Source organism: Atractosteus spatula, chromosome 23 (assembly GCF_055471065.1).
Source record: "Atractosteus spatula isolate fAtrSpa1 chromosome 23, fAtrSpa1.hap1, whole genome shotgun sequence".
NCBI classification, from domain to species: domain Eukaryota; kingdom Metazoa; phylum Chordata; class Actinopteri; order Semionotiformes; family Lepisosteidae; genus Atractosteus; species Atractosteus spatula.
Genome location: NC_142728.1, coordinates 15,767,085 through 15,791,757, shown reverse-complemented (window position 1 = coordinate 15,791,757; position 24,673 = coordinate 15,767,085). Strand labels below are relative to the sequence as shown.

At 52.7% G+C, this 24,673-nt stretch overlaps 1 protein-coding gene across 2 annotated transcripts in view; it reads left to right on the top strand.

The window, feature by feature from the left end:
- stxbp1a (syntaxin binding protein 1a) overlaps positions 1-23,556 on the top strand; it is a 29,699-nt gene extending 6,143 nt beyond the window's left edge. The window contains exons 2-20 of one of the 2 annotated variants that reach the window (XM_088940308.1): positions 4,108-4,157; positions 4,845-4,926; positions 5,878-5,954; positions 6,926-7,004; positions 7,262-7,365; positions 9,480-9,628; positions 10,928-11,012; positions 11,247-11,377; positions 11,963-12,070; positions 12,788-12,848; positions 13,323-13,388; positions 13,893-13,973; positions 14,153-14,291; positions 14,411-14,520; positions 14,598-14,699; positions 14,984-15,069; positions 15,720-15,874; positions 18,086-18,218; positions 21,739-23,556. In XM_088940308.1, coding sequence (XP_088796434.1) covers positions 4,108-4,157; positions 4,845-4,926; positions 5,878-5,954; positions 6,926-7,004; positions 7,262-7,365; positions 9,480-9,628; positions 10,928-11,012; positions 11,247-11,377; positions 11,963-12,070; positions 12,788-12,848; positions 13,323-13,388; positions 13,893-13,973; positions 14,153-14,291; positions 14,411-14,520; positions 14,598-14,699; positions 14,984-15,069; positions 15,720-15,874; positions 18,086-18,195 — 1,775 coding nt within the window. In that variant the 3' untranslated portion in view covers positions 18,196-18,218; positions 21,739-23,556. The remainder of the gene's footprint in view (positions 1-4,107; positions 4,158-4,844; positions 4,927-5,877; positions 5,955-6,925; positions 7,005-7,261; positions 7,366-9,479; positions 9,629-10,927; positions 11,013-11,246; positions 11,378-11,962; positions 12,071-12,787; positions 12,849-13,322; positions 13,389-13,892; positions 13,974-14,152; positions 14,292-14,410; positions 14,521-14,597; positions 14,700-14,983; positions 15,070-15,719; positions 15,875-18,085; positions 18,219-21,738) is intronic. The other variant, XM_088940309.1, reaches the window with a different exon arrangement.
- The last annotated feature ends 1,117 nt before the right edge of the window (positions 23,557-24,673 follow it).

Below are 24,673 nucleotides of genomic sequence, written 5' to 3'. Positions count from 1 at the left end.
CTCCTGGCAGGAAGTGTGTTCAGCTCACAGCGGCCTCCCGCGCTCCGTCACAGAAATAGCTCGGCCTGAGACGTAAGAGGATTTGCGGAGATTAGACTCGAGATTGCTGGGACCTCTTGCGTTCACCCAGTTCGAAGAGTTTTGATACATTTAGACATAATCCCCTTCCCTCTCATCTCTCCAGACTGGCCCCGGCGGGTGTGAGCAGGGCAGGATGGCACCCCTCTTCAAGCCATTAGGCTCTCTCTCACCAAGACATCCCTAATGACTTCATTGATTCAGGAGCAGGCTCAATTAAGCAATTAAGGATCAGCTCCCGGTCGGATTTTAGCGCTCGAGTATCGCGGGGCAGCCCGGCTCTCGCATACCGCTCTGTCATTTCCACTTGTATAATACAGGCGGTAAGGTTTGTGTTGTAGAACTTATGCAAGTTATTCTTCTGTGCTCATGCTTTAAAGATAGGGTCTGCGCTATGTGAGAATTATTTGAGTTGCTATAGCTTATAGTAACTTCCTGGAGTGGCAGCTGGAGAAAGAAGAGGAAGGCCATTTGGCCCATCTGGTAGTTAGTAGTTTATTGATCCCAGGATCACATGGATGGGGAACTTGTTCCAGACTCCTACCACCCTTTGGGTAAACAAGTGGCTCCAGTTCTTGGCATGAAATGACACTGGTACCAAAGCAAGCTCACATAGCTTAAATCAGAACCATAGAGCTCTGGAGTAGTGGGTCCAGTCTGTCCCTGTTAGGGTTGGGTCCACTTGAGATGACGTCAAGAGTCACCAGCCACTCTGCCAGTCCGTTCCGAGACTTGGCCAGGTTTTCCCTGATAACAGCGCTGCACAAGAGATGAGGTTGGGTGTCTTTTTCCCTTAAAAAATAAACGTGGCATCCAATAGTGAATCGTAACCCACAAAACTCTTTGCTGCTTTTTTTCTTTTGCTTAAAAAAATAACCCCTCGCTTTTACACGTAATGCGCAGGTGAGAGAAAGAGCTGAAATTCAAAACAGATCCAGGGCTCATGTCCCCCTCCTGCTGTCCCTGAATCACAGCACTAAATCACCTCACCTACACACAACCTTGAGCACAGCCGACTGCTGACACACATACGCGACTGAATTACATCTCCCGAGCATTCAAAATCGATCTTCTGATAACGCTTTGCTCCTCTGTACGGGCCCGAGTGCTGACGGGTTTCACCCCACTGCTACCGAGAACGCTTTTAAAAAGACGCCAGAATGAAAGACCGACGAGTTGTAATTAATACACTTCAATCTGCATGCCATATTCTCTGTGGTTCTTCCTCAATTCCCTGCGTCTGTTCCCCAGGTTCTCATGCTAGCCTCTCCTGGGGCCGGGGAGCTGCTGTGTTTCCCAGGTTTTTATTTTTGTATCCTGGACACACACAGGCCTGATTCGAATCTGTTGTTCACTTAATCATTCTGTATTTCTACAGTTTCTCTCATTGAGGATTCTATGATACTCTTAAGAGCTGGTGGACTGTGGCCCACGGAGACCAGGAGAGAATTCCGAGGAGGAAATGTGGCGTTACTTTTTTTTAATCCAAACCGAATGTCTCCAGGTGCGAGAAGGTTCTTTCAAACCTGATCTCAATCCTAGTTCTGCCCTGCCGAAAGCAATTTAGTTCATTAGCTAGTTGCTGGACTGGATGACTTGCTTAGCTACAAAACTGGGCGGTTTCTTCTTGAATCAGTGTTAGCAAAGCCAGGGGTCTCTTCCTCCAGAAGAAAGCATTAGCAAGACCGCAGAAGTACACTGATCTGTCGGTAATCTTCATAGCGCGATCACTGTGTATCAGGCAAGACAGAGCGTCATTCTTCTCTTTATTTATGTGTCTGCTGACTAGATTCCCTGAATCCTTCCCGTCTGTCTCCGTTACTCAGTGTGAGCGTGATCAAGCAGAAATGTCAAATCTGAGTCACGGCTGCAGAAACTGATGTGGATTAATCAAAGCAATGGCTGTAATCATGGCCGAGCTGTGCTGCACTGTATTCCCTAACTCGGCGCGCGTGGCTCCACTGATATTTTCACCTGTCCATTCAAAGAGCAGATCAGTTGCCCTTTTTGGGGACCCCAACACGTCAACGCTAATCTGCTCGGTCTTCAAAATGTCGTCGGGGGGGAAAAGAAGATGAAAAGGCAGTTCAGATCGATAAATCAAGCTCTCAGTGGTTTCGGTCAGCTTGTCCCTGAAGACTGCGGCGTCCAGCCGTACTGGCAGGGAGGAGGGAGCCCATCTGGACAGCCCTCTCACGTTCCGCGGAGCCGAGGATTAACTCCGAATTAACTGCTTATCAGATATTAAATAATATTCCTGCGGATCATTCGCGTAATGTGGATTCATGGAAGGAAACAACACCGAAGTGCTGGCACAGCAAGCCGCCGCAACACAGCTCTGACAGATGGAGATCAGGAGCCATACGCTCCTGCCCACTGACAACCAGGCTCCCTCAACACCAGCTGCAATCTGCTTTACTCTCCTCTCTTCCGGGATGCCTGTCTCTGTCCTGTCCTGCACGGAGTTGGGGATGGGGTGGGGGGGTATTGACCGGGCTCCACGAACCAGCTTCTTGCACCACATGTCGGAAACGCTGACTCTGCAGTCCGGCAGGATTTCTAGGTGTCTTGGCATCATCCACCGATTCAAACCAGATATTCGCTCCTGGTCCAGGCGGGACGCCGAGCCTGCTGGTGTCCACGCCCCCCTGGGCTTCACGATGATTCTGAATCGGTTGCTGTCTTGCAGTCAGTCGTTCGTATGGCTCACTGTTTCCTGCCAGGACCGGGGGTGAGGGGCGCTGCTGTAGAAGGGTCCAGCCCGTGCTCTGACTGGGCTGTTGATCGGTCCGGTCCGGTCTGGTTGGTCAAGGCTCTCCGGAAGAGCGCCGAGCCAGGACGGAACCAGATCTGTCCGGGGCCAGTTGTGCTAGCCCATGGCTTTCCGATCCCTCTGAAAAAGCCAAATCACAGCCACTGTGTCCGGGCCTTAAAATCCAGCTTCTACAGCGATTTTCCCACAATGAGTCTTGAGTTGAGTGGTGCCTGGTTCTCCTTTAGGGTAAAGCTCTTTGGGATGTTCTTTTCCCATGAGTGAGGGCTCTTGTTCCAAACAGCGGCTCACCTGTCTGGGAGACAGAGGCTCATAAGGGTGCAGGGTGGTCTCAGTGCAACAGGGACATTTGTGGCCACCCCACCACAGACAGCCTTGTTTCTGTCCGGTAGTGGGGGGAGAGGTACCCCAAGGGTGGTGGGATGCATGCATGCAGGGGGGTGCTGGCTGGAGTGGGCACTCCACAGGACCGGAGAGGGGGAGACAGTGTCTGAGGAACGCCCTGAAATCCCTGAGAGATTCCCGAGATGGCTGCTGTCCAGGAACAACTCATCGGAATGAGACCGGCCTCACGGCTGGTCTAAATATAGCTGCGTGGTGCGAAGAGACGCAGTGGACACAACCGGCAGTGGGGCTAGAACCCGTGGACACACACATTTCTATACAGGCGGGGGTGTGAATTACAATCAAAGCCCTCTCATCGGGCTGGGTGAAGTCACATGTACTGCCATTAAAATCAGGACTGTACAGTAGCTAATTCACCAGAGCCACTATGGTGGAGCCAATGGGTGTTCAACAGGCTCAGAAATCAGAAATCACATATGAATACGTTCAGCCTAACAGCTGCTTATTGCAGGAGGGAATGGTCTTAGTCCACATAAAAGGAGGCGAAACTTGAACACTGTCTGCACGTCTGTGTGACGGCATGCTTCAGGGTGTACTGACCCTGGCACCTGAGGCACTGTGCACCCCCTTGCCAGAGTTTCTGCAGGGGCTGCAGTGAATGGCAGGGCACTAAGCTTCCCTAGTCCCTGCGTCCAGGAAACTCTCCCAGTTGAACTGGAGACGGACGAAAAGACAGATTCCTTTCAAATTAGACGGGGAACAGTCTTTTGCGTGTGTGCTTATGGAGGTGGAGTCTGGATGTGGGTGATGTTGCTGTGTAGAGAGACGTGCGTGGCGTGGCGTGGCGTGGCGTGCGTCAGGACACCGGCTCAGCTCCTGACGGCACGCCGCCTGTCCTTGTGTCTCCGCAGAGATCATGAACGATGTCATCAAGAAGGTGAAGAAGAAGAGTGAGTGGAAGGTGAGTGGTCTGGTCAGCGGGCCCCTGTCCCGCTGTCCCAGTCACAGTGTACGACACGAAAGCTGCCAGGATTTTCCCTTCTTTCCGATTGGCTGTTCTGGGCGCGTGTCATGACCCTGACTTTGATTCATCAATGTCGTGCAGTAAATCACGAATAATTGTTGCATCATCACGGTGAATCGAAACAGCGGCATGGTGAAGCACGGTGTTGTCACGGTGATTTGTAGTGTTGTCATGGTGCAGCACGGTGTCGTCACGGAGATTTGTACTGCTGTCATGGTGCAGCGCGGTGTCATCATGGGGAATCACAGAGTCGTTACTGTGAATCGTTTTAAAAATATTTGAAAACATCCAAATTTCATTCCATTTTTCTCCAGGGCCAAGGTATGGCTTTCTACTGATCCAAGCGTTGTACGTGGAGATGCCGTTTCCAAACCACAGTAAAGTCAATTTCTGGAAAAACAAATGGGGTTTCAAAGACAGGATCCCCCTGGCAAAATCCGTGACACACCTGGTTCACCCCTGGGATACGGCCAGACTGTTGTCCAAAACACAAGGTCAACTGTCTGAATCTTCCTGCGAGTGGATTTTGCCGTGCCTGGGTATTTTTAAAAAATATCAGTTTGCCCGTGATATGATACGCATGCGATATCCCTCAGGAACGATCCGGGATTGTTGTATTTCCAGGTGCTGGTGGTGGATCAGCTCAGCATGAGGATGCTGTCCTCCTGCTGCAAGATGACGGACATCATGACAGAAGGGATCACCAGTGAGTCCACTGTCCAAACCCCCTGGCCAGGCCAGCCCACTGCATGGCCAGGAGCCACAGTACCCACCCACCCGCGTGCAGCCTGTGAGACTGTACAGCTCTTACACCCAAAGCCACAGTAGGAGAACAGTAAGATGTTCTGATTCACCCTGACATCCAGTAAGGACACTGGAGTGCAGCAGCATTTGCACAGAGAGGAACAAAGCAAAACTCATGAGAGCAACAGAGGAGCTCAGTGCTGTTTACTCCACATGCAGGGAATCAAGTCAGGGAGTCCAGTCAGAGGATCAACCGAGCGCCTGCTTGCTCTGTTGAAGGTTTAATGAAGAGCACATTTCTGACCTGGGGCAGGCACCGAAACCCTGCTTCCACAGGAGCTGCACCTGTCCTGTATCCAGAACCCCAGAGTCCAGACTGCCGTCCACTCTGGGCTGGACAGTCCGGCTCCCCCCACAGTTCCCCCTCCGTCCACCTGCTGCTGCAGTTTCTCTCCCCTGCCCCTGATGGGCAGTGCAGGGGGGCTGCTGTGTGTCACCCAGGTGGGGGCTGTACTTCAGTGGAGGGTGAACTAGGTCCCCTCCTGCATATTAAACTCGTTGAGACCCTTTTGGATGAAAAGCACTAGAAAAGTGCAAGAAATTCTGCATTACAGATCTGCTAGAGGCTAAAAGATTTTCCCCCTATGGTGTGCACTGAAGGAGTCCAGTCTTACTGACGATCTTTTTCGTGTTCTTGACTCTCGCTCGCAAAGTGAAAGCAGTGTAACTGGACATGTGACAACAGCGTCACCACTGCTGCCCTCCTTGTGATCCGAGCCACAGCAGGCTTGCAGACATCCTTCAGAGTCAAGGAGCCGATGATGATCTCCTTAGGCTTCTTCATGTTTCCGACTAACGGAGAATTGTCTGTCCTTTCCTTCCCTCTCTCTCTCCCCTCTTTTCTCCATGCCAGTTGTTGAGGACATCAACAAGCGCCGGGAACCCCTTCCTAGCTTGGAGGCGGTCTATCTGATCACCCCCTCGGAGAAGGTAAGGACCCCCGCACCCCGACTCGAGGACTGGGGCACCGTCCCGCGTTGGCCCACAGGAACGAGGGTGGCTGGGCCGGGTGGGAGGGGCCCGTGCAGGACGGACACTGGGATGGGGGGGCAGCAGTGACCCCCCCCGCTCAGGCGTGTCTGCCGTCACGGAGGGGGCTTGAGCTCACGCCTGCTCACGTACAGCAGATTCACGAGGACACGGGCGTCCAGCAGGAACCCCATTCCGTGCATCAGACAGAACCCCAGCAAGGGCTCTGCACGGACAGAGTGGGCCGGCTGCTCACTGCCTGGAGGGCGTGACGAAGGCGAGCTGGCCTAGAACCTTCTGACCAGCACTGATGGTCACTAATCCCTGGGGGACTGACCCCCATCAGGCCGCCAGAGGGGCTTAGGGTCCAGACCCAGGCCACACAGAAACAGTGCACGCCCTGACTGGACAGTACACGGCACGAGCTGAGGTGCGTAGCAGGACAGCCCTCATAAAAAAAACGTTTTTCCACCAGTTGTGTAGTAGTAGAAACTCAACACACGGCAAAGCCAAACAAACTCCATGGACAAATCAGGACAAGAGCACCGTGCAATGCAATCCGAGATGGGAGACTTTCAGTTACCAACATGCTGTGCCTAAGATTACATCTTACTGCATTTCGACACCAACTCCATGCCCTGCAAACCTGCAGAACGGCTGAGCCCACAGGGGGACTTGTCCAGAGAGGGTTCCCCGCTCATTCGCCCGGTGTGCAGGGGGGCTGTGGTGCACCATGGCGAAAGCAGAGCAAAGCATTGAGGGAAGGCGTGCAGGCCAGGGCAAGACATTAGACACCAGCGCATGTGTGTGTGTGTGTGTGCATGTGTGCACGTGTGCGAGTGTGACTGAGAGAGAGAGAGGCAGAGGCAGGGAAGGCAGACGGGCGCCCCTCTTCCTCCCCCAGCTCACCCCCCCTCCTCCTCTCTCCGCAGTCAGTGCACACGCTCATCGGCGACTTCAAGGACCCGCACTCGACGAAGTACAAAGCCGCCCACGTCTTCTTCACCGACTGTGAGTACTGACCGCGCCGTGCTCAGGCCCCCCCCCGGTTCCCCTTCGCGTTCAAACCCGCGGTTCAGAAAGGGCTGGACCGATCCGGCCCACCCCCGCAGTAAAGATCGGATTAAATTGATTCTGCTCGTTAAGGGGTTCAGCAGGCGTGGGAACCCTTCTGCTACAGCGCTGGTCTCTAGAGGGGCTGCACATTCTGCAGAGATGACTCTGTTCTCCTGGCATCAGAGCTCACCCTGTGCCCTGTGTGCCCACAGCCTGCCCGGACCCCTTGTTCAACGAGCTGGTGAAATCCCGGGCATCGAAAACAATCAAGACCCTGACGGAGATCAACATTGCCTTCCTGCCCTACGAGTCGCAGGTATGTCAGCGTGAGCTGCTCGGGGGACAGTGCTGCAACAGAATGGTCTTGAAGAGCAGCAAGGTTGAACCCTGGCCTTACAGGAGTGTCCTACAGCGACAGGTTAAACACTACTGCTCTGAACACTAGCCATCTGCTGTACACTGAACAACACAGGGTGCTAAAGGCACTGAATCTCAAATTATCACAAACACAGAAGACTATGACGGGAGCTCGTTCAAGTGATCAAAGTCAACCCTCTGGGATTTTTCCCCAGAACCGATAGTGGAAAACAAGAGCACATGAGCAGAAAGGTAGTAATGCCAAGTCCTTTTAATACTGAAATTGGGGGGGCTTCTTTACACAAAGGGTTGTGGGAGTGTGGAACAAGCCTCCCAGCCATGCTGTTGAAGCCGACATCATGACATCCTTCAAGAACCATCTTAATGGGATCCCGGGATCAGCAACTAGCCCTCTAATGTGCGAGATGGGGTGAACAGCCTCCTTTAGTCCCACCGGGGGTAGCAGGGCTCACAGACAGCGATCAGACTCCCCATTGCTCAGCTCTCTCATCTCCTTTTCAGCTTGTGCGCCCCTTCTGACCTGTCATTAAACATGAAAAGGCCAAACACGAGATAATGAGGTCGCTCAGGGGTTAAACTCTGCAGGCTAGAACGTTTCTGAGCTCCACTAGACGTCATGCATCAGCAGTGTGCCAGGCACAGCCTGTACAATATAAACGCAATGTTGACACAGGGCTGCGGAAGCCACCGGCATGCAGACGAGCACCTCGGCTGCCTATCCGATTTCCAGGTCTCTTCTGTGGACGTTTCGTCTGCATTGTCGCATCTCAATTATTCGAGCGGCTTCTGTATTGGAACAAAAGGCATCAGGATAATGCGACAACATTTGAAGAGGCTAGGGATACATTTGAACACCACTGCAGACGGCAGCTGAAACGCTTTCTGCGGGGATTCAGAGAGCAGGGAGAGAAGGACAGGGTGGGAGAGATGGGGGCACAAGGGCAGAGAGAGGAGAAAGAGAAAGCTGGGGAACTCCATTCAGAGCCCAGCCTGAGGGGTTAAGAGAGACAGCAGCTCAGAGCTGAGTGCAGTGCCGCTCTGTTTACTGACAGAATCTTCCAGAGGGGCTGAGCCGAGGGCTGTGTCTCAGGGCAGCCTGGCCCACAATCCCCCTCCCCTGTCAGCTGCGATTACTGCACCAGAGCCAGAGCTGCTCTAGGGCTGATGGTGATGCTGCCGCTGCCTCAGCCACATCCCCCTAATCCTGCCTGCTATTGGACAGCCGGCATGTAAATAGAGCCCAGCAGCCAATCAGACATCAGAGAGGAGACAGATTGGGTGACATCAGCATGGTCACATGACCCAGAACAGATGGACTTGGGTGGGTAGAGAGAGAAAGCTTTCCAGTGCTAGTATCAGTGAAAATCTCTGTCCCAAAGTCTTCCCAGAGACTTATATCCTCTTTTCTAAACTTGGTGGGTTCCTGTAGACTTCTGGGCTTTTTAAAGGAGTTGCAGATCCAGTATGATGAATGCAGGGAGTGGGACAAGTGTGCTAGGATAACTACTGCCCTCTGCACCCAGCAGAGCAGTTGTTGTAAATTCCGCATTAGTCTGGTTTGTGCCGATAAAGAGGAGGCAGCAAGTACTGTGCATGAAAGTTTATATACGCATCTACAAGCTCACACACTACATGCATACTGTATGGGCACACCTATGCACAAACAAGCACACATACACTTACACATACTGTACAGACCCTTTCCAACTCCTCTGTGGGGAGGAGAGCAGAGTGATGAAGCTAGTTCAGAGACGGGGATTATTAGGAGGTCATCACTGGTAAATGCCAGGAGGGAAATTTGGCCAGGATGCCGGGGTAACACCCCTACTCTTTTCGAGAAACGCCCTGGGATTTTTAATGACCACAGAGAGTCAGGACCTCGGTTTTACGTCTCATCCGAAGTCCCCATCACTATACTGGAGCATTAGGACCCACACAGACTGCAGTGGGCTGCTAGCTGGGAGCTGCAGGGCGATATGGCTGCTGGCTTCTAGCAGAGCTGGCGGGCCGGTTGACTGACCGAGTCTCTCCCCACCTCTCCCCCGTGCCCAGGCGTACTCTCTGGACAACCCGGATGCTTTCCAGAGCTTCTACAGTCCCCACAAGACCCAGCTGAAGAACCCGGTGATGGAGCGGCTGGCAGAGCAGATCGCCACCCTGTGCGCCACGCTGAAGGAGTACCCTGCCGTCAGATACCGCGGGTGAGTCACCTCGGCCCCGGGCCCCGGGCCCAAAACCAACAGGGAGTGGAGTCGACAGGCTCACGCCCGACGGGACTCGAATCCGCGTCTGGTTTTCCAAGCTGCCGCCTGTCGGGATGGGTTACACCAGGCGAACGGGCCAGCCCTCTCACACAAGGGCTGGTCCGGTCCAGTAAAGCCAATAACCAGCTCTCGTTTAGAGCCGAGCTGGAATAAAGACCTGCAGGGACACCGGACAGCCCTGATCAAGAACTACTGCTGCACTTATACTAATAGACAGGGACAGCAGGGCCTCAAAGACAGCACACCAGGAAGTTCAGCAACACAACTACCTTAAAGTGGGAACTGCAGACCCAGTTTCTCAGACTGGTTATTAAATCTTGGTCATCAAATAAATTCATTGACGTTATAGGAAAAAAAAAAGAAATTTCGAATGAAGCACAAAATGGTCAACTCTGTGAAAGTACCGTGAGTCGCCATGTGGTCACAAGAGATCCCCAAGAATTGCGACGCGATGTGGCCCCTTCCTGCTCACTAGTCACTGTAATGACTAATGTAATGGGACGTACAAGTTTGTGCAGACATATCAGCGCAGAAATGTCCCAACATGACCTGCATGCAGACTTAACAAGTAGTGTTTGTCGACATCTTGAAGTCGAGAGCGATATTTCTCCTGGATTAAACGAGCCGGATTCACACGCCTGCTTGTTTACAGCGTCACAGGGCCACTTCACCTCACCAGAAGTTTTGTCGCCTCGTTCTGAATCACAGAACATGGCGCTGCGCAGACCTGGAAGTTTAGTCTACTTTGTGATGTAAACTGGGAGGTTTTACAAGATACAGAGAACATTTGACTATTATTGTTATTGCAAATGCCCTCATCAATGCCGAAATCTAAACCCGAAATCTAAAAACAGCGTTGCAGCTCCCCCTTAAACAGATCACTGGCCTGGCCGATAAGTAGCTCTAGTATCTAGCGGAGCTCTGGAGAGACTAGGTCACAAGGCCCTGTGACTCGTGAGAACAGCATTGAGCAGCACTCAATTAAAATAGGCTGCACAGTCCTTTCGGTGGTCAAATCTTGCACCACCCTGTGTCCCTGTTCTGCATTCATGCCTTATTCGAGTCTTTCATGCAAACCTGTGGCCATTTTAACTGTGGAAAAAACTAGAGATGGAACGTGCAGCTGCAACTCCACTCCTAACCAGCAGCTCGTTTCTTGCCAATATGACAAGAACGGCCATACACGAACACTACCCCGATGTGCAGCTGTGTCTTTGTCTCTCCGTCTGTGTGCAGGGAGTACAAGGACAGCGCCACCCTGGCTCAGCTGGTGCAGGACAAACTGGACGCCTACAAGGCTGACGACCCCACTATGGGAGAGGTGAGAGGCAGAGGTGCAATGAACTACTGCTCATGATCCCTGGCTCCAGAGCAGAACTCCTTCTGGAAAACCTCATGATTCCTCTCTGGGCTGTGCAAGCGCAACGCATTCTTGCATTAGTTCCAAGACTGAGTGAGAAACTGTGTGAGCTTCAGCTATAGCCCCCCCGATCAACGTCTCTCTCTCTCTCTCTCATGCATGGATAACCGGTCTCCCCCACCCTCTCCCTTGCAGGGCCCAGACAAGGCTCGCTCCCAGCTACTGATCCTGGACCGGGCGTTCGACCCAGTGTCGCCAGTCCTGCACGAACTGACCTTCCAGGCCATGAGCTACGACCTGCTGCCCATCGAGAATGACGTCTACAAGTACGGCCTGCACCTCCTAACCTCCGTGTATCCCAGAGCGTCCCAGTACAGCATACGGCAGGGCTTTCAGAGGCGTTTCGGGTTTTACTCGGTGGGCTCTTGTATCATATAACGGGAGCTTATGAAGTCTGTGCACCCTTTCAGACGTCTGCGTTGTGAGAGCAGCACTGCGGACCGTCGAGATGGGAGTGCGCGCACACACACATTGCCACGAACGAGGACAGGGCACAGCCCAGGGGTGTGCCAGTCTCTGGCGTCCTCGAACAGCATCAATGCTGTGCCTCTATAGCGCCCTCCAGTGTACAGTCATTGCGCAGCAACACCCCTTCCTCATGCTTCCATTTGTCCTCTGCATGCTTGAGTTTTGTGAGCCACAGTGGCTGTTTTAACCAAGCCGGATAACTTTAGAAGCACCCTCTCGGTGCGCAAGAGTAGACCTTGGGCATCGTCTGTGCTCGGAAAGATGCTTGTTTAGCCCCACCAGAGTAATAGCCTCCTCGTCTAATCTAGGCTGGACCCCCTTACGGGGCGATTTGTAAGCGCGTTGCCCTAACGCCTGCCTTGGTGGGGCCGCTCTGTGTCCAGGTACGAGACCAGCGGGATGGGAGACTCGCGGGTGAAGGAGGTCCTTCTGGACGAGGATGATGACCTGTGGATGACTCTGCGACACAAACACATCGCCGAGGTGTCCCAGTGAGTGTCCGTCCTCTCAGGGTGTGGAGTGGGGATCTGAGCCCCCCCCCTGTGGGGGGGAAGGGGCAGTCTAGGAAACTACCCCAGAATGTTCCAGGAGCATGAAATATATTTGCTTCCCCGCTGCATCGCTGGAATCTACTCACAAAGCCTGGATCAGTTTCATATGAGCAAAAGAGCACTGTGCCTTTTCTCCACCAGGCTCAACTCGGTACACAATCTGCACACCCCCTAAACATCCTCACAATCTCTCCTGAACACTAATCATGTGCTGCACAATATACAGTCTGCACACAGGAACTACGATCTCAATACTGAACACGATTTCACAGGACAGGCTACAATGTTCTGCATTGACAGGGGTCACTCTGGTCTTGGGAAGCACAATTCGGCAAGCTTAAATCACCTGTTTCTGTAGCGGTACAGGGCAACAATTTACTGTTTGAGCTGGTAGTAAGTGGAACGAGAGTCATCTACAAGCCCTCAGGAATGGGCACGCAGCTTGCAGGCTTTCGGCAGTAGAACTGGACACTCTCCTGACTCCACCTGCTCCAGGGCTTCAGGGTGAGAGGCACTGAGGCTACCCAGCCCCAGGACCACAAATGTGGTTGGGGAAACTGCAAATCAATCAATCCGATTGCTTTGCACACGTTCCCGCCGAAGCCCTGAGCCGAGGCCAGCGTGCAGAGTAAACCAGTCGGCTCTCTGTCCCCACAGGGAGGTGACCCGCTCCCTGAAGGAATTCTCTGCCAGCAAACGGATGAATACAGGAGACAAGGTAAGATCCCTGGCCCTGCACTTCTAGCACTCACGCTTATCACTCGTGAAAGACCATCCATGAGCACCGGCCTCCGCCGTAGAGTACATCACCGCGAGCTACAGTGGTGCCCGTTGCGAGTGGCCAAGTACTGACTTTCCTGTGCATTCACGAGCTTTGACACAACTAGCTGGTTAATTAGATCATTAGACTGACGATCTGTTATCCACCCTTCTGCAATCCTGCAACCGGAATGACTGGGATAAACTTGTTAGACATTTCAGTATCCGAGTTTGGACAGCGGAATATCGTTGCCCTGTCCTTGGTGCTGTGTGGGACAGGGTGTCCAGTCTGAAATCTAAAAGGGCCACTAGGCAGTGTCGACTGAGAAAGATCCCGTGGGCCAGACTCCCAACTTTCTCTCACCTCCCAATTTTCCTTGCTGTGGCTGGGCTTGGCCCTGTTGACTGTCCGGTTTGCTTCTGCCTCTCGCAGACCACGATGCGGGACCTGTCCCAGATGCTGAAGAAGATGCCCCAGTACCAGAAGGAGCTGAGCAAGGTGAGAGGCTCTGTACAGTTTACCCTGCGTCTCATGAGTCTTTAAATCCGGCTACTGGAAAGACAGTTCAGGGGGGTAGCTGCATCAGCATGTGTAGTCTGCACAAAGGAACAAGTAATATCACCTCTATATCACCCCTATCACCTCACACAGGGAATTTCCCTTGAACTATACCCAGATTATGTGCAGGAAAGCACCTATATATCCTTACATTTATACAGCCCTTTTCTGGACACTCCACTCAAAGCGCTTTACAGGTAATGGGGAATCCCACTACCACCACCAATGTGTAGTCCTACATGGCACCAGTACGCTCCCCACACACCAGCTCTCAGCAGGAAGGAGAGCAGAGTGATGAAGCCAGTTTATAGATGGGGATTATTAGGAGACCATGATTGGTAAAGGCCAGGGGGAAATTTGGCCAGGACACCTGCTTGTCCTGGGACGGGGGCATCTCCACAAAGCCTCTCCAGTCTGTACACTTGTGTCCATCTGTGTCCACAGTACTCTACTCACCTGCACCTAGCAGAGGACTGCATGAAGCACTACCAGGGCACCGTGGACAAGCTGTGCCGCGTTGAGCAGGTAAGCTCACCTGGCCGTGGGACTGAGCATTAACCTGCAGCACTGGACAGGGCTCGTTTCAGCCCAGGACAGTGGCACTTCCTAGTCCTGACTCACTAAGGGCTTTAAAATTTCTTGGACGAGTGTGGGAGTGGGATTGTGGGATCACTGCAGTGTGCGTCTTTCTGCCCCTCTCTCAGGACCTGGCGATGGGCACGGACGCGGAGGGCGAGAAGATCAAGGACCCCATGAGGGCCATCGTGCCCATCCTGCTGGACGCCAATGTCTCCACCTACGACAAGATCCGCATCATCCTCCTGTACATCTTCCTCAAGAACGGTGAGCCCGCGGGGCGCTGCTCCACTCCCACCCCCACCCCCCCAAGTCTGTTCCGCTTGGCTGGCGGCGGGGAAGCCGGAGAGGGTGAGTGAAGCTCTCTCTCCCCCCCTCTCGCTCAGGGATCACGGAGGAGAACCTGAACAAGCTGATCCAGCATGCCCAGATCCCTCCCGAGGACAGCGAGATCATCACCAACATGGCCCACCTGGGGGTGCCCATCATCACGGATGTGAGTGTCGCCCTGTCTCTCTCCGAGGCCCTGCCCCTCTCCCGTCTCTCTCTGACTCCGTGTCCGTCTCTCCCCAGTCCACGCTGCGCCGCCGGAGCAAGCCGGAGCGCAAGGAGCGCATCAGCGAGCAGACCTACCAGCTGTCACGGTGGACCCCGCTGGTCAAGGACATCATGGAGGTGAGGGCTCCCTCCTGCCCCCTGACACCAGTGCTAGCCAACTGCCCCTGTAGGGCAGATGAATTTCCAGTCAGTGCACACACTTTCCATAAGAATCATCTTTATTCTATATAGCACCTTTCAAGCTCCTTCATCTCATGTTTGCTGTCCAATAAACAACTACAGCTAATCATGCCGCCACAGACCACCACAGTAGCTCAGAGTAAAAGCCGCACAGCGGACATGAACTGAATTAGCAGGGAAGCGGCCGGGGAAACTGACCCTAGTGTCCCTGCCTCCCCCAGGACGCCATCGAGGAGAAGCTGGACACCAAGCACTACCCCTACATCTCCACCCGCTCCTCTGCCTCCTTCAGCACCACTGCGGTCAGGTAGGGCTGCAGGCGGGGAGGGCTCCGTGCCTGTGTGCGTGCGTGAATTTATGACTGCAGTGACCTGAGGCTGTCCAGCCACGGGGGGTGGGGGGGATGGGGGAGGGGTTCTGCGGACAGCGAGTGAAAAGGGGCAAGATCAATAGGCATTAATGAGACGAGAAGAGATCAATAGTCATCAAGGTGGGAGTCTGGCTGTAAAAGGCCTGTGATGAATCCACCGGCTGTGATGGGCCGCTGTGAGGGGGAGGGGTTGAGTTGGTGGGGGCTGCACAGAGCAAGAGGGATCCAACAAGGGTCGGACCGGACTGCACTGACGTCTCGAAGAGGCATCGGTCACCGTTTCAGACTGCGGGACACGGCTCCGGCAGAGAAGACGATCACTCTCCGGCCGAGGCCTGAGTGTAGCCCAGCGTTGGAAACATCGGGGTAACAGGGAAGAGGGGGAGATTCACAGCCAGGGCGGTGAAGTTTCATCAGTCTGCAGCTGAGCGAGCCAGCAATGACTGGGAACGTGCCGGGGGGCCCTGCCTTTCGGTGGTCCGAGAACGAGGCCGTTATCAGGCTCTGGGAGGGGAGGGCGGGCAGAGTGTTTACACACAGAACGCTGTAAGCTAAAGGAAGTGCCCCTCGCACCCCTGTTACCACAGTGCCCGCTACGGACACTGGCACAAGAACAAGACCCCCGGAGAGTACCGCACTGGGCCGCGCATCCTGGTCTTCATCATCGGGGGCGTGTCCTTCAGCGAGATGCGCTGCGCCTACGAGGTCACGCAGGCCAACGGCAAGTGGGAAGCCATCATCGGTGAGTGCCACTCCGCCACCGGGGGGGGGGGCGCAAGTCCGCCGCCTTCCAGCGGTGCACGGAGGGTTGGAGCTGTTCCAGGTTCCACAAGCTGCAACCTCCTGCCCCCGATTGTAGTGACGGAGAACCATGTCTGTATTTATAAAGTCTTAACTCCGCGCGAAGGTCTCTGAAAATCTCAGATCAAGGCGGGGTACCGATTCGGACGACGCGTCTCCCGGTGTCGGGCGATACGCCAGAACCTGCAGCTGGGACCTGGAGGGGCTCAATCTCCCGTGCAGTGGGAATCTGTGTTTGGGAAGGGAGGGGGGCAGACGCCTGTTTCTCTGTATCATGCCCGCATCGGTTCTGGAAGAACAAGACGTCACAGCCGTCTAGGTGCGAGTGCGTCTTAGAAATTAATCCTGCGCGCGCTCAGGTGAGCGGCAGCTCCTCGTCTCCCGACGGCACAGGCGTGCCATCTCTAACAGGCGCCCTGGCCGTGCGTCTGTTCCCACTGAAGAACGTTCTTCGTGTTAGCAAAACCAGTAACTCTGGGATTGCTGGGGGGGAGGTCGAGTCCGCTGCTGGTTTAGGTGCGGGTGTGTCTCGTTGTGTGTGCGTTAAAACTCGTTGCTGAATTGCAGCCACTCGGCCCTGTCCCATAGGCGCACCTCCCTGTCTGTGTTGAGCTCGTTCCTTGCCTGGCTTGGCCCACTGCCAACTGCTGGCCTCGAGCCTCAACAAGCCCCCGCTGGCTAACGAGCTTTCTGACCTTTCACCCCTCACCGCCAGGAAGAGGGCATCGACACATGACGGGGGCGCTGGCAGAGAAAACCAATTGTATTTTAAACTGCAGACATGAGATGTTTTTACCGCAGAGGGGTGGGGGAAAAACAGTTTTTTAACTCTATTTCGGGTCTGTTTGCTTTAAAAGTCTCACTATAGAACTCCCCGACCCCCAGACAACAGCAGATTTCATTAGGCACTGAGCAACACCTAATGAAAACTGCACACTCTTCCCCCCCCCCCGCCACTCCTCTACTCCAAGGCCTCCACAACTTCATCCAAGGGGTAGAGTTGTAGGGCCTGCCCAGCTGCAAGGCTCCGAGACAGGCAGGGGGTGACAGGAGAGCTGGGAGGCTGACAAGTAGGCCCAGCACGAACTGAAAATCTCAACGCGCTTCGTGATTCACACCGATTCCAACTACTTGCATGGCACCTTAGACGCAGACCCTTCTGTCTCAAAGCATATTACTGTTGTAACGTTTGTCATCTGAACTGTTGTATCTATGTGAGCACCTCGGGCAGAGTCACTTCAGCCACCAGTGAGCCATTCCAGGATGTTCTGCAATTCCTCCCAAAAAAACACATCCCATCTCGCCGTTTGACAGGCGAGAAATTGGAATTGATTTTATGTAGTGACTTACAAAGTCTCTCGGGGCGCGTGGCGGAGATTTCCCGTCATCCCAGACTGCGGGGGAGCCGGAGCCAGGCCTGTATAGCGCGGCGTGCCGATTTGTATATCCTGGTCCAGCTCCCTCTTCAAGAGCTTCGAGTTCCCAGAGCTACCGGCTGGGATAACCGCTTTTGAGGAGAGCGGAGCTCGTCCCCCAAACAGGCTGGACATTTTTTGCATTAAGAAGGGTCCGATTCGGAAAGCCCATAGGTCCGGGCCCACGCAGTAACTGCTCTGGCAGGAGCAGCTGGTGGCCCTGGCCTGGGTACAGGGCTCGGGCTTCTCTCGTCCTTGTTGCCCTTGTATCAGCTGCAGCGTGCCACAGACACGAGCGGCCGCCATGACTCACTGATCTCTGGAATGATGAGGTGCGTGTCTGTCCCCCACGTTTTGACACATTCTCCACATGTGAGGAGTCTCAGCATCAGCGGGAGGGTGGGGGTGGGGGGGTCCCTTTTGATACTTCCTGTGGACTTGTACCCCCGATGGTGGGCTCACGGAAATTCCTCAGCTGGAATTCGGAGAAAGGTTTTGAAAAGAGAGCTGGGACTCGCACACACCAGGAGGTACAGCCACAGGCTGCTGCTGTTGTAGCCGCGCAGGGCTCCATGCAACAGTGGTTCCCAAGCTTTAGAATCGGGATTTTGGGGGGGGGGGGGGTGATATGGGATGTTTAGGGTGCGGCTATGCTTCAAACATTCTTGTAAGAAATGGGTAAATGAAAAGGTCATGTGGCATGCTCTGCAAATCAGCCAGCCTCTGTTCCTTCGCAGGTTCCACCCACATGCTCACCCCCACCAAATTTCTAACGGACCTGCAGCACCCCGACTTCAGGGAATCCTCTAGGGTGTCCTTTGAGGACCAGGCTCCTAAAGAGGAGTGAGAGACAAAGCACACTCTGACAAAGTAAAGGCAGCCTTGCAAAGAAGCCCTTCTGAACCCCTCTGTAGCACAAGGGCTCTCTTTACCTCCATATCCTCTTACCGCTCTGCTCAGGGATGGCAACCTCAGGCCCACCGCACGGCAGCTCGGGCCCCTCCAGGCACTGCCAGCTGCGGGCTCTTGCAGAAACACGGTCACTATTTCTACACGTGCGACCGAGCCGTCGCATTGCATCAGTTTTAACCCCTCCCGGTCCAGAGAAAAGTGGCTGAAAGTGAGCCACCCAGCATCAGGTGGCCAGTACCGCGTGTTGGGCTGGCCAACACATCAGAGCCCTGCAGCTCGCAAAGCCTCGAGCGGACCGGACTGCTATTCAGTGGGAGTCCGACTGCCATCCCTGCACTTGTTCTCTTCGGGTGGATTAAATCACAGGCTCCAGGCGCCGTCCTCCCAGGATTTTCCCACTGGGAGCAAGTGGTGCATTCTTCTTTCTTTTTTTTTTCCCTCCTCCGCCCATTTTGTGTTTCGTTAGGCGATTTAATCCACCCCCGAGATTCATTTTTGTATTTTTTTTTTCGAAAATCTTTTCAGAATCACGTGGGTCGTTTTTTCTACTTTCTCCGGAATTTGTTTGGACTTTTCATTTTTTTTTCCCCGTCCACCCCCGATCTTCTCCAAAATCCTAACCAAGGCGGCGAACCCGCCGTATTGGTCGTTAAAAGTCAAAAAACACACACAGCAGTTCTTCCCTCAGACATCACGCAGCCACGCCCCCGCCCCCTCAGTGGAGAAGTGGGGGGGGGGGATATTTCTTCCATGATTTTGGAATTCCTGTTCACGGAGGGGAAGTGCTTTTTTACACGCCCTGCGGAATGTCCCGCGGTGTTCCGGGACACCAGCCTGGCTCCGCCGGCAATGGCGCAGGGTGAACGCTGTGGCTCAGCGATCCCCACGGGAATCGCCCCGCCATTGGGAAGGGCCGAGACGAGCCGGCTCGGCCCCTCTCTACTCCCGAGGGTCACACTGCGGTGAATCCGGAGATGTGTGGGCAGGGCCGAGGCCCAAGATGCCCATAGGACACACAGAAAAACCGGGCGATTCCAAACGGGGTGGGTTTCCGAGCTCCAAATTTGTTTTTAAAAATGGGAACGCCGGAAAAGATTCTGTAGGCAGAGTCGAACCCGACCCAATCGGCGGCGCTGGTCCAGTCCGCTCCAGCTACCCCTGGAATACCCCTTCCCCTCCTAGACCGGCGAGGACAGAACACACACACGTCCCTTCCCTCAGGAGAATGGGGGTGTAGTCCTGCTCACTCGACACGCCTCTAGCGCAAAACAGCGCAGCCGGACACCCAGGACACAGAGCGCTCAGCCACGGCCTGCTGGCCGAGCTCCGACAGACACTTCCCGGGGTTGGGATACCAATATCCAGCACTGCCCTTCTGGATACTGCCCCCTGTGGAATAGGATAATGCATCTCTGCCCGTCGCCCACGCAGAACGACAAACTTTTGGCTCCCAACAGCTCATCTAGGTCACAGGCAGGCCCCTGCTTTCTCCATAGCAGTGCGACTGCTTAATGACTCAGTGCTATAACCTTCACGCTGCTTACCGGCGGCTCGACATGTCGTTATCTAGGAGGCTGGGCTCTGAGCTCACTCCCACACACTGCGAGCTTCACGGCAAGTCCCCTTCACCCCCACACAGACACGGATCACTTCCTTCTCAGATAGGAGCACGCCATCGAGGGACACTTTGATACTACGGGTACACGCGTGCACCAGCTTTGGCCATCCCCAGATCCCATCCGCAGGCCAGCAAGGCCGAGCTGAAACGGGAGCCACCTCTGCACCACGGCTCGTGACACGCCACAGGCACACAGTCCCTGGCCGCGCTCGGACCCCCGGACCCTCACACCGGCCTCTCCCCAGATAGCCCGACGCCTCCTGCGGCACAGATTGGCGTCGTCGGCGTCGAGTTAGCGGGGGCCACTAACCTGCACAGGGCTAGGAATTGGGAACCTGCTAAAGCAATGACCGTTTTTTTTTTAAATCATTTTACTTACTTTTATTTTCTACAAGTAGAGCTGCTACCCTGTGCAGTATGGGAGAGCATACTGCCGCGTTCAGCACCGCTTGCAGAAAACAGAGAGCCATCGATGTTTTTTTGAACAATAAAACGGCCGTTTTCCTTTCTATTCATGCGTGTTTTTTTAAAAAAAAATTATTTTGCTGAGCCACAATGCTGCGGTTGCCGTCTTGTGCGTTTCTGTGCGCAGTGAGTAAAGCTCCAGGTATTCTCCGGGTCTGCCGGACCTGACAAGCCCAATCCAAGTTGTTCTCCGTGCTGTGCACGTTTCCACACTCTCACACTATCTATCTGCCTGCGTACCCCGGGGGTACATCAACTTAAACCGGCTTGTCACGTCTGGTCAGGTCTCGTACGTTTTAACATTTGCGCAGAAAGAGAAAAAAAAAATGAAACATCAAGTTTCATAGCAAGCTAAATAAATACCCGCAGGCTGTTTAAATGAAAGAGTTCTTTGTTAGCGGTCCAGTCGAGCTGAGCAAATACTGGAGTTTCTCCTCCACGTGTAAAATTACAACGTCTGGATCTCGGCACTAGACTCGTCAGTTCATTTCTGAGCTCGTGGATGGCACTACATCCCTGGACTGAAACAGCGCCACCTGCCAGGCGACAGTGATACCTGCAGCTTTGCTACAGAAACAAGTGATCAAAAAAACCCAAGAAGAAACATCGCTGCTATATGGTGTAAGAAATGTGTCTTCAGCTTTTATAAAAAAACAATAACGCAATACCTCTATTTTGTTACTTCGTCTGCTCTCAAACGTCGTTTTGCTTTATCTCTGTTAAGAAGCACCGCAGGATGGTTTAACAAATGCAAAAGCTTGTTTCCATCTGTTTGTCCATCCTGCTGCAGTCTGTAGACTGTTGCTTGCATGGCATGGGGACACTCGCATCGTGAGCTCAGAGTATCACCTATCAATCTGGTCTGGTCCGCTGGGGCTGCTCTTGCCCAACTATGATGTCACCACCTAGTGTGTGATGTCATTACAGCAGAGTGACATCGCTGCCCGGTGCACCATAAAACCCACCGAGTGAAGAGTTCCTGTCTGGCATTCTGGATTGTGGTGACGTCATCGTACAAAGAAATGGAGAAAGGCTGCACTATGTGCAGTCTATTCTTCAGACAGAGCATGTGCATGCAGCTCTTTTCTGCATCTCTCCAGTGGTTATTCGCCCCTTTAACTAATCTGAAAGATCTTGTTAAGGCACTCCCAGCCGGGTTAACCCATATTTAAAACCTGTGGTAACTCTTTGCAGATCATTAGTTAGCTGGAAGAACAGTAAACGCTACAAAAGCTTTTGAATTTCCAGCTTGGGAAGTTAGTTTCCTCTGATTTTAAATCTTCCTGTAAATCAGAACAGCTGAAAACACATTTTCAGAGTAACAGCCGGAGTCAACCCGACTAACACCAGTCCGTCTGTTTCTCTCTCTCTCCCTCCTCGCTCTCCTTCCTGCAGGGTCGACTCATGTCTTCACCCCCACCCGGCTTCTCGATGCACTAAAGACGATGAATAAACCAGACGAGGAAAACACCAGCTAAAAATCACCTCCCTGGCCTCGCTCCCCTATCACAGAACTGATCTTCTGCCCCGGCCCCTCCCTGCAGCCCTGCCCCCTCCAGTCCCCTCCCCCCTCCCATCCATCCACCAATCAGACAACCTGTTGTCTGGTGACATCACAGTGATGTCATTCTTCCTTCCTATATTAAATGTATGCATCTTGCTAGAGAAAAAAAATAATCATTTTAAAAAAAGAATTGCCTAAACAAAATAAGAAAAAAAATATATATCTTTGAGGCTCCTCTTTTACAATGGATGCAAAAGAATTAAACGTCGAAAAAGCACCATTTAACGTTAAGTACCAAATGTAACATTGAATGCTCTATGAAACCTGCTAGAACATTTAAGACTGTTTGTTACCCTCTGATTTATTAATAGCGTCTATCTTTCCTTTCCGCTTCGTCTCGGTGGTCAGAGGAGGAACGTGTTCAGGCAGTGCACACAGGGGTACCTGCTCTCCACAGGGAACACAGAGCACAGGAGACAGGAATTCTGGAAGACAGGATTTAAGGGGTCCCAGGAAACTCTGGATAGTAGACTCCTATCCAGCCTCTTCCTGAGGGATCCTGTAAAATGTGCTCCATCAGTGAGGCCGGGCAGCTGGACAGGAGAGTCTGGGATCGGGGTCATACTGGAGTCCGCGACCAGCCCTAGGCCAAAAGCACCCAGATGCAACCTTAAATCACCCGTGCGTGTCCAGTTGTCCCATCCAAAGTTGCGGATTCTTTCAGGAAAAGCTTGTAAGCGGGGTGGGGGAGCAATTCAAGGCAGATCTTGGAACTGCAGACGTCGAGACCCCCCCCCCACCCCCGACAGCCAAACGAAAGGGGGGTTGGGGGGGGGAAGGAAGCGGTTTCAGACAGGAAAACAAAATCCTCCTTCCCACCTTCCTCCTCTGACCCACGGTTTAAGGAAGCATTTCTCCTCCATGAGTAAGTAAAAAAAAAAGTAACTTTTTGTGTCAAAAGGTCATTGCTTGCAAACGTTTAAGGTAAAAAAAACAAAAGGGGCCAATTGTATTTCAGTATTGTATTCTGTAAAATGAAGTCTTATCACTGGCTAGTAATGAAGTTTTACCCTCCATGCACTGAGTTATGTGTTGTGTAAGATATGTTACTGTTTAGCGTCTCTCCGTTCCGGTGATGTTCTGGCTGTGACGTAGTGTGACTTTTTTTTTGGGATAATGCCAAGCAGCTGCCACTGTGCTTTGTGACGTATTAGCTCTAGCTGTAGTGGTGAACGGGAAATATATATATATAGCGATTTTGTTTGACTTGTTTCGCTCCTGGTGCGACGTAACACTTTTCCACTGGTTAACAGCTTTGCAACAGCAACGAAATCTATCAGTTTTGTTTTTTTTCCCCCTCACAACCGACCTTTCAGTTTCCCTCCTCCTCGGGTAATCCGTTTGTAATGTGCACCCTGCGCGCTCCGTCACCCTAGGATTTTCGTTTTTTTTTTGTTGTTGTTGTTGGGGTTTTTTTTTCCCAATTTTGACGTTGTATAGAGATCACTGTGTTGACCGGTTGATTTATATCCAAGTTATTTATCGAAGAAACAAAAGGTTTTACAACTTTTTAAGTTCGTCTGTCTTGAATCTGTTTTAACTTATTGGCGATCTTTGTCTGCGAGCGGTGAAGCACAAAACTGTACTATACATGTCCTATAAGTGATGTATTAAAGCTGTCTAATAAATTGGCTTCCATTTAAAGTGGGGATCCACACGCGCGTCGTGTCTTATTTGGATCACGAGCTCCCGTGCTGGTGTTTGTCACACACCTGTTCTTTAACGGCGAATTACCGGCGCTCACACTCCGAGTGCGCTAACGCAGGATTAACAATTAACTCCCTAAATTGCGTTTGGGCTTTGTTCAGTAAATAAAGATAAGGTCCACTCAGCTTTCATGTTTTTACACATCAAAAGAGTTTGCAAATACGCCTTTACACCCATTTTAAACTGTTCAAACATTTCATGTATATAACAACGCGCAAGTATAACAATTAAGTTAATTACAAAATATATTTTCGTACTATTTCCCAACGGGATTGAAGTACCGTATATTTCTTTGAAAAATATCAATATTAGCCTCTTTTTGTTTGCAAAACAGGCCAGGACGTTTTGACATTTTGCAATAAGCCATCACCAAACTAAATGCTGTATGGTTTCAGTGCTACTTTCACAAAGGGCGCAGTTATCATCTGTACTAATTTTAGATACTTTATTGGTCCCGTGAGGGAAATTGCAGTGCAACAGCAGCTTAGCACAGTGTAACGAAATAATACAATAACACATCTTTACATTTAAATTTAGATGCAAATCTCTGCACAACAAGGGTCTTGACTGGATCACTGCCCCCCGACTGTTTCACTAGCTCTGTTTCTATCCCAGGTTCATTAAGGAGACGGGCAAGCCTGCCGCACTCACCTGAGCTCGTCTCGGCTTCTCTCCCGGCGCTACACTCACAGGTGGGTCCTGCAGGGGGGAGATCCTCGTCTTCGCTTACGGCTCTCCCTGACGTCACCAGTCGCCGAAGCCTGGGGACACGTGATGAGCGCTCCTCAATTAAGCAAACTAACGGGCTCAATTGAGTGAAGGAGGAGGCTTGAGGTCTAGGCGCTGCTGTTTTCAAATGGAGTGCTTCTATGGTCCATAACGACATCGATCCTGAGAATCGCTTAGAAATCGACGAGGAATCTGAAATTGGCAAACAACCTGTTTGATTTGGGGCTGGGCTGGCCACCCCCCCCCCCAGGACAACCCATTCTCGGGTCGCGTTGGTAAAACCACGTCCAGGTCAGAGGTCAGAGGTCACAGGTCACCTGGCCCACTTCC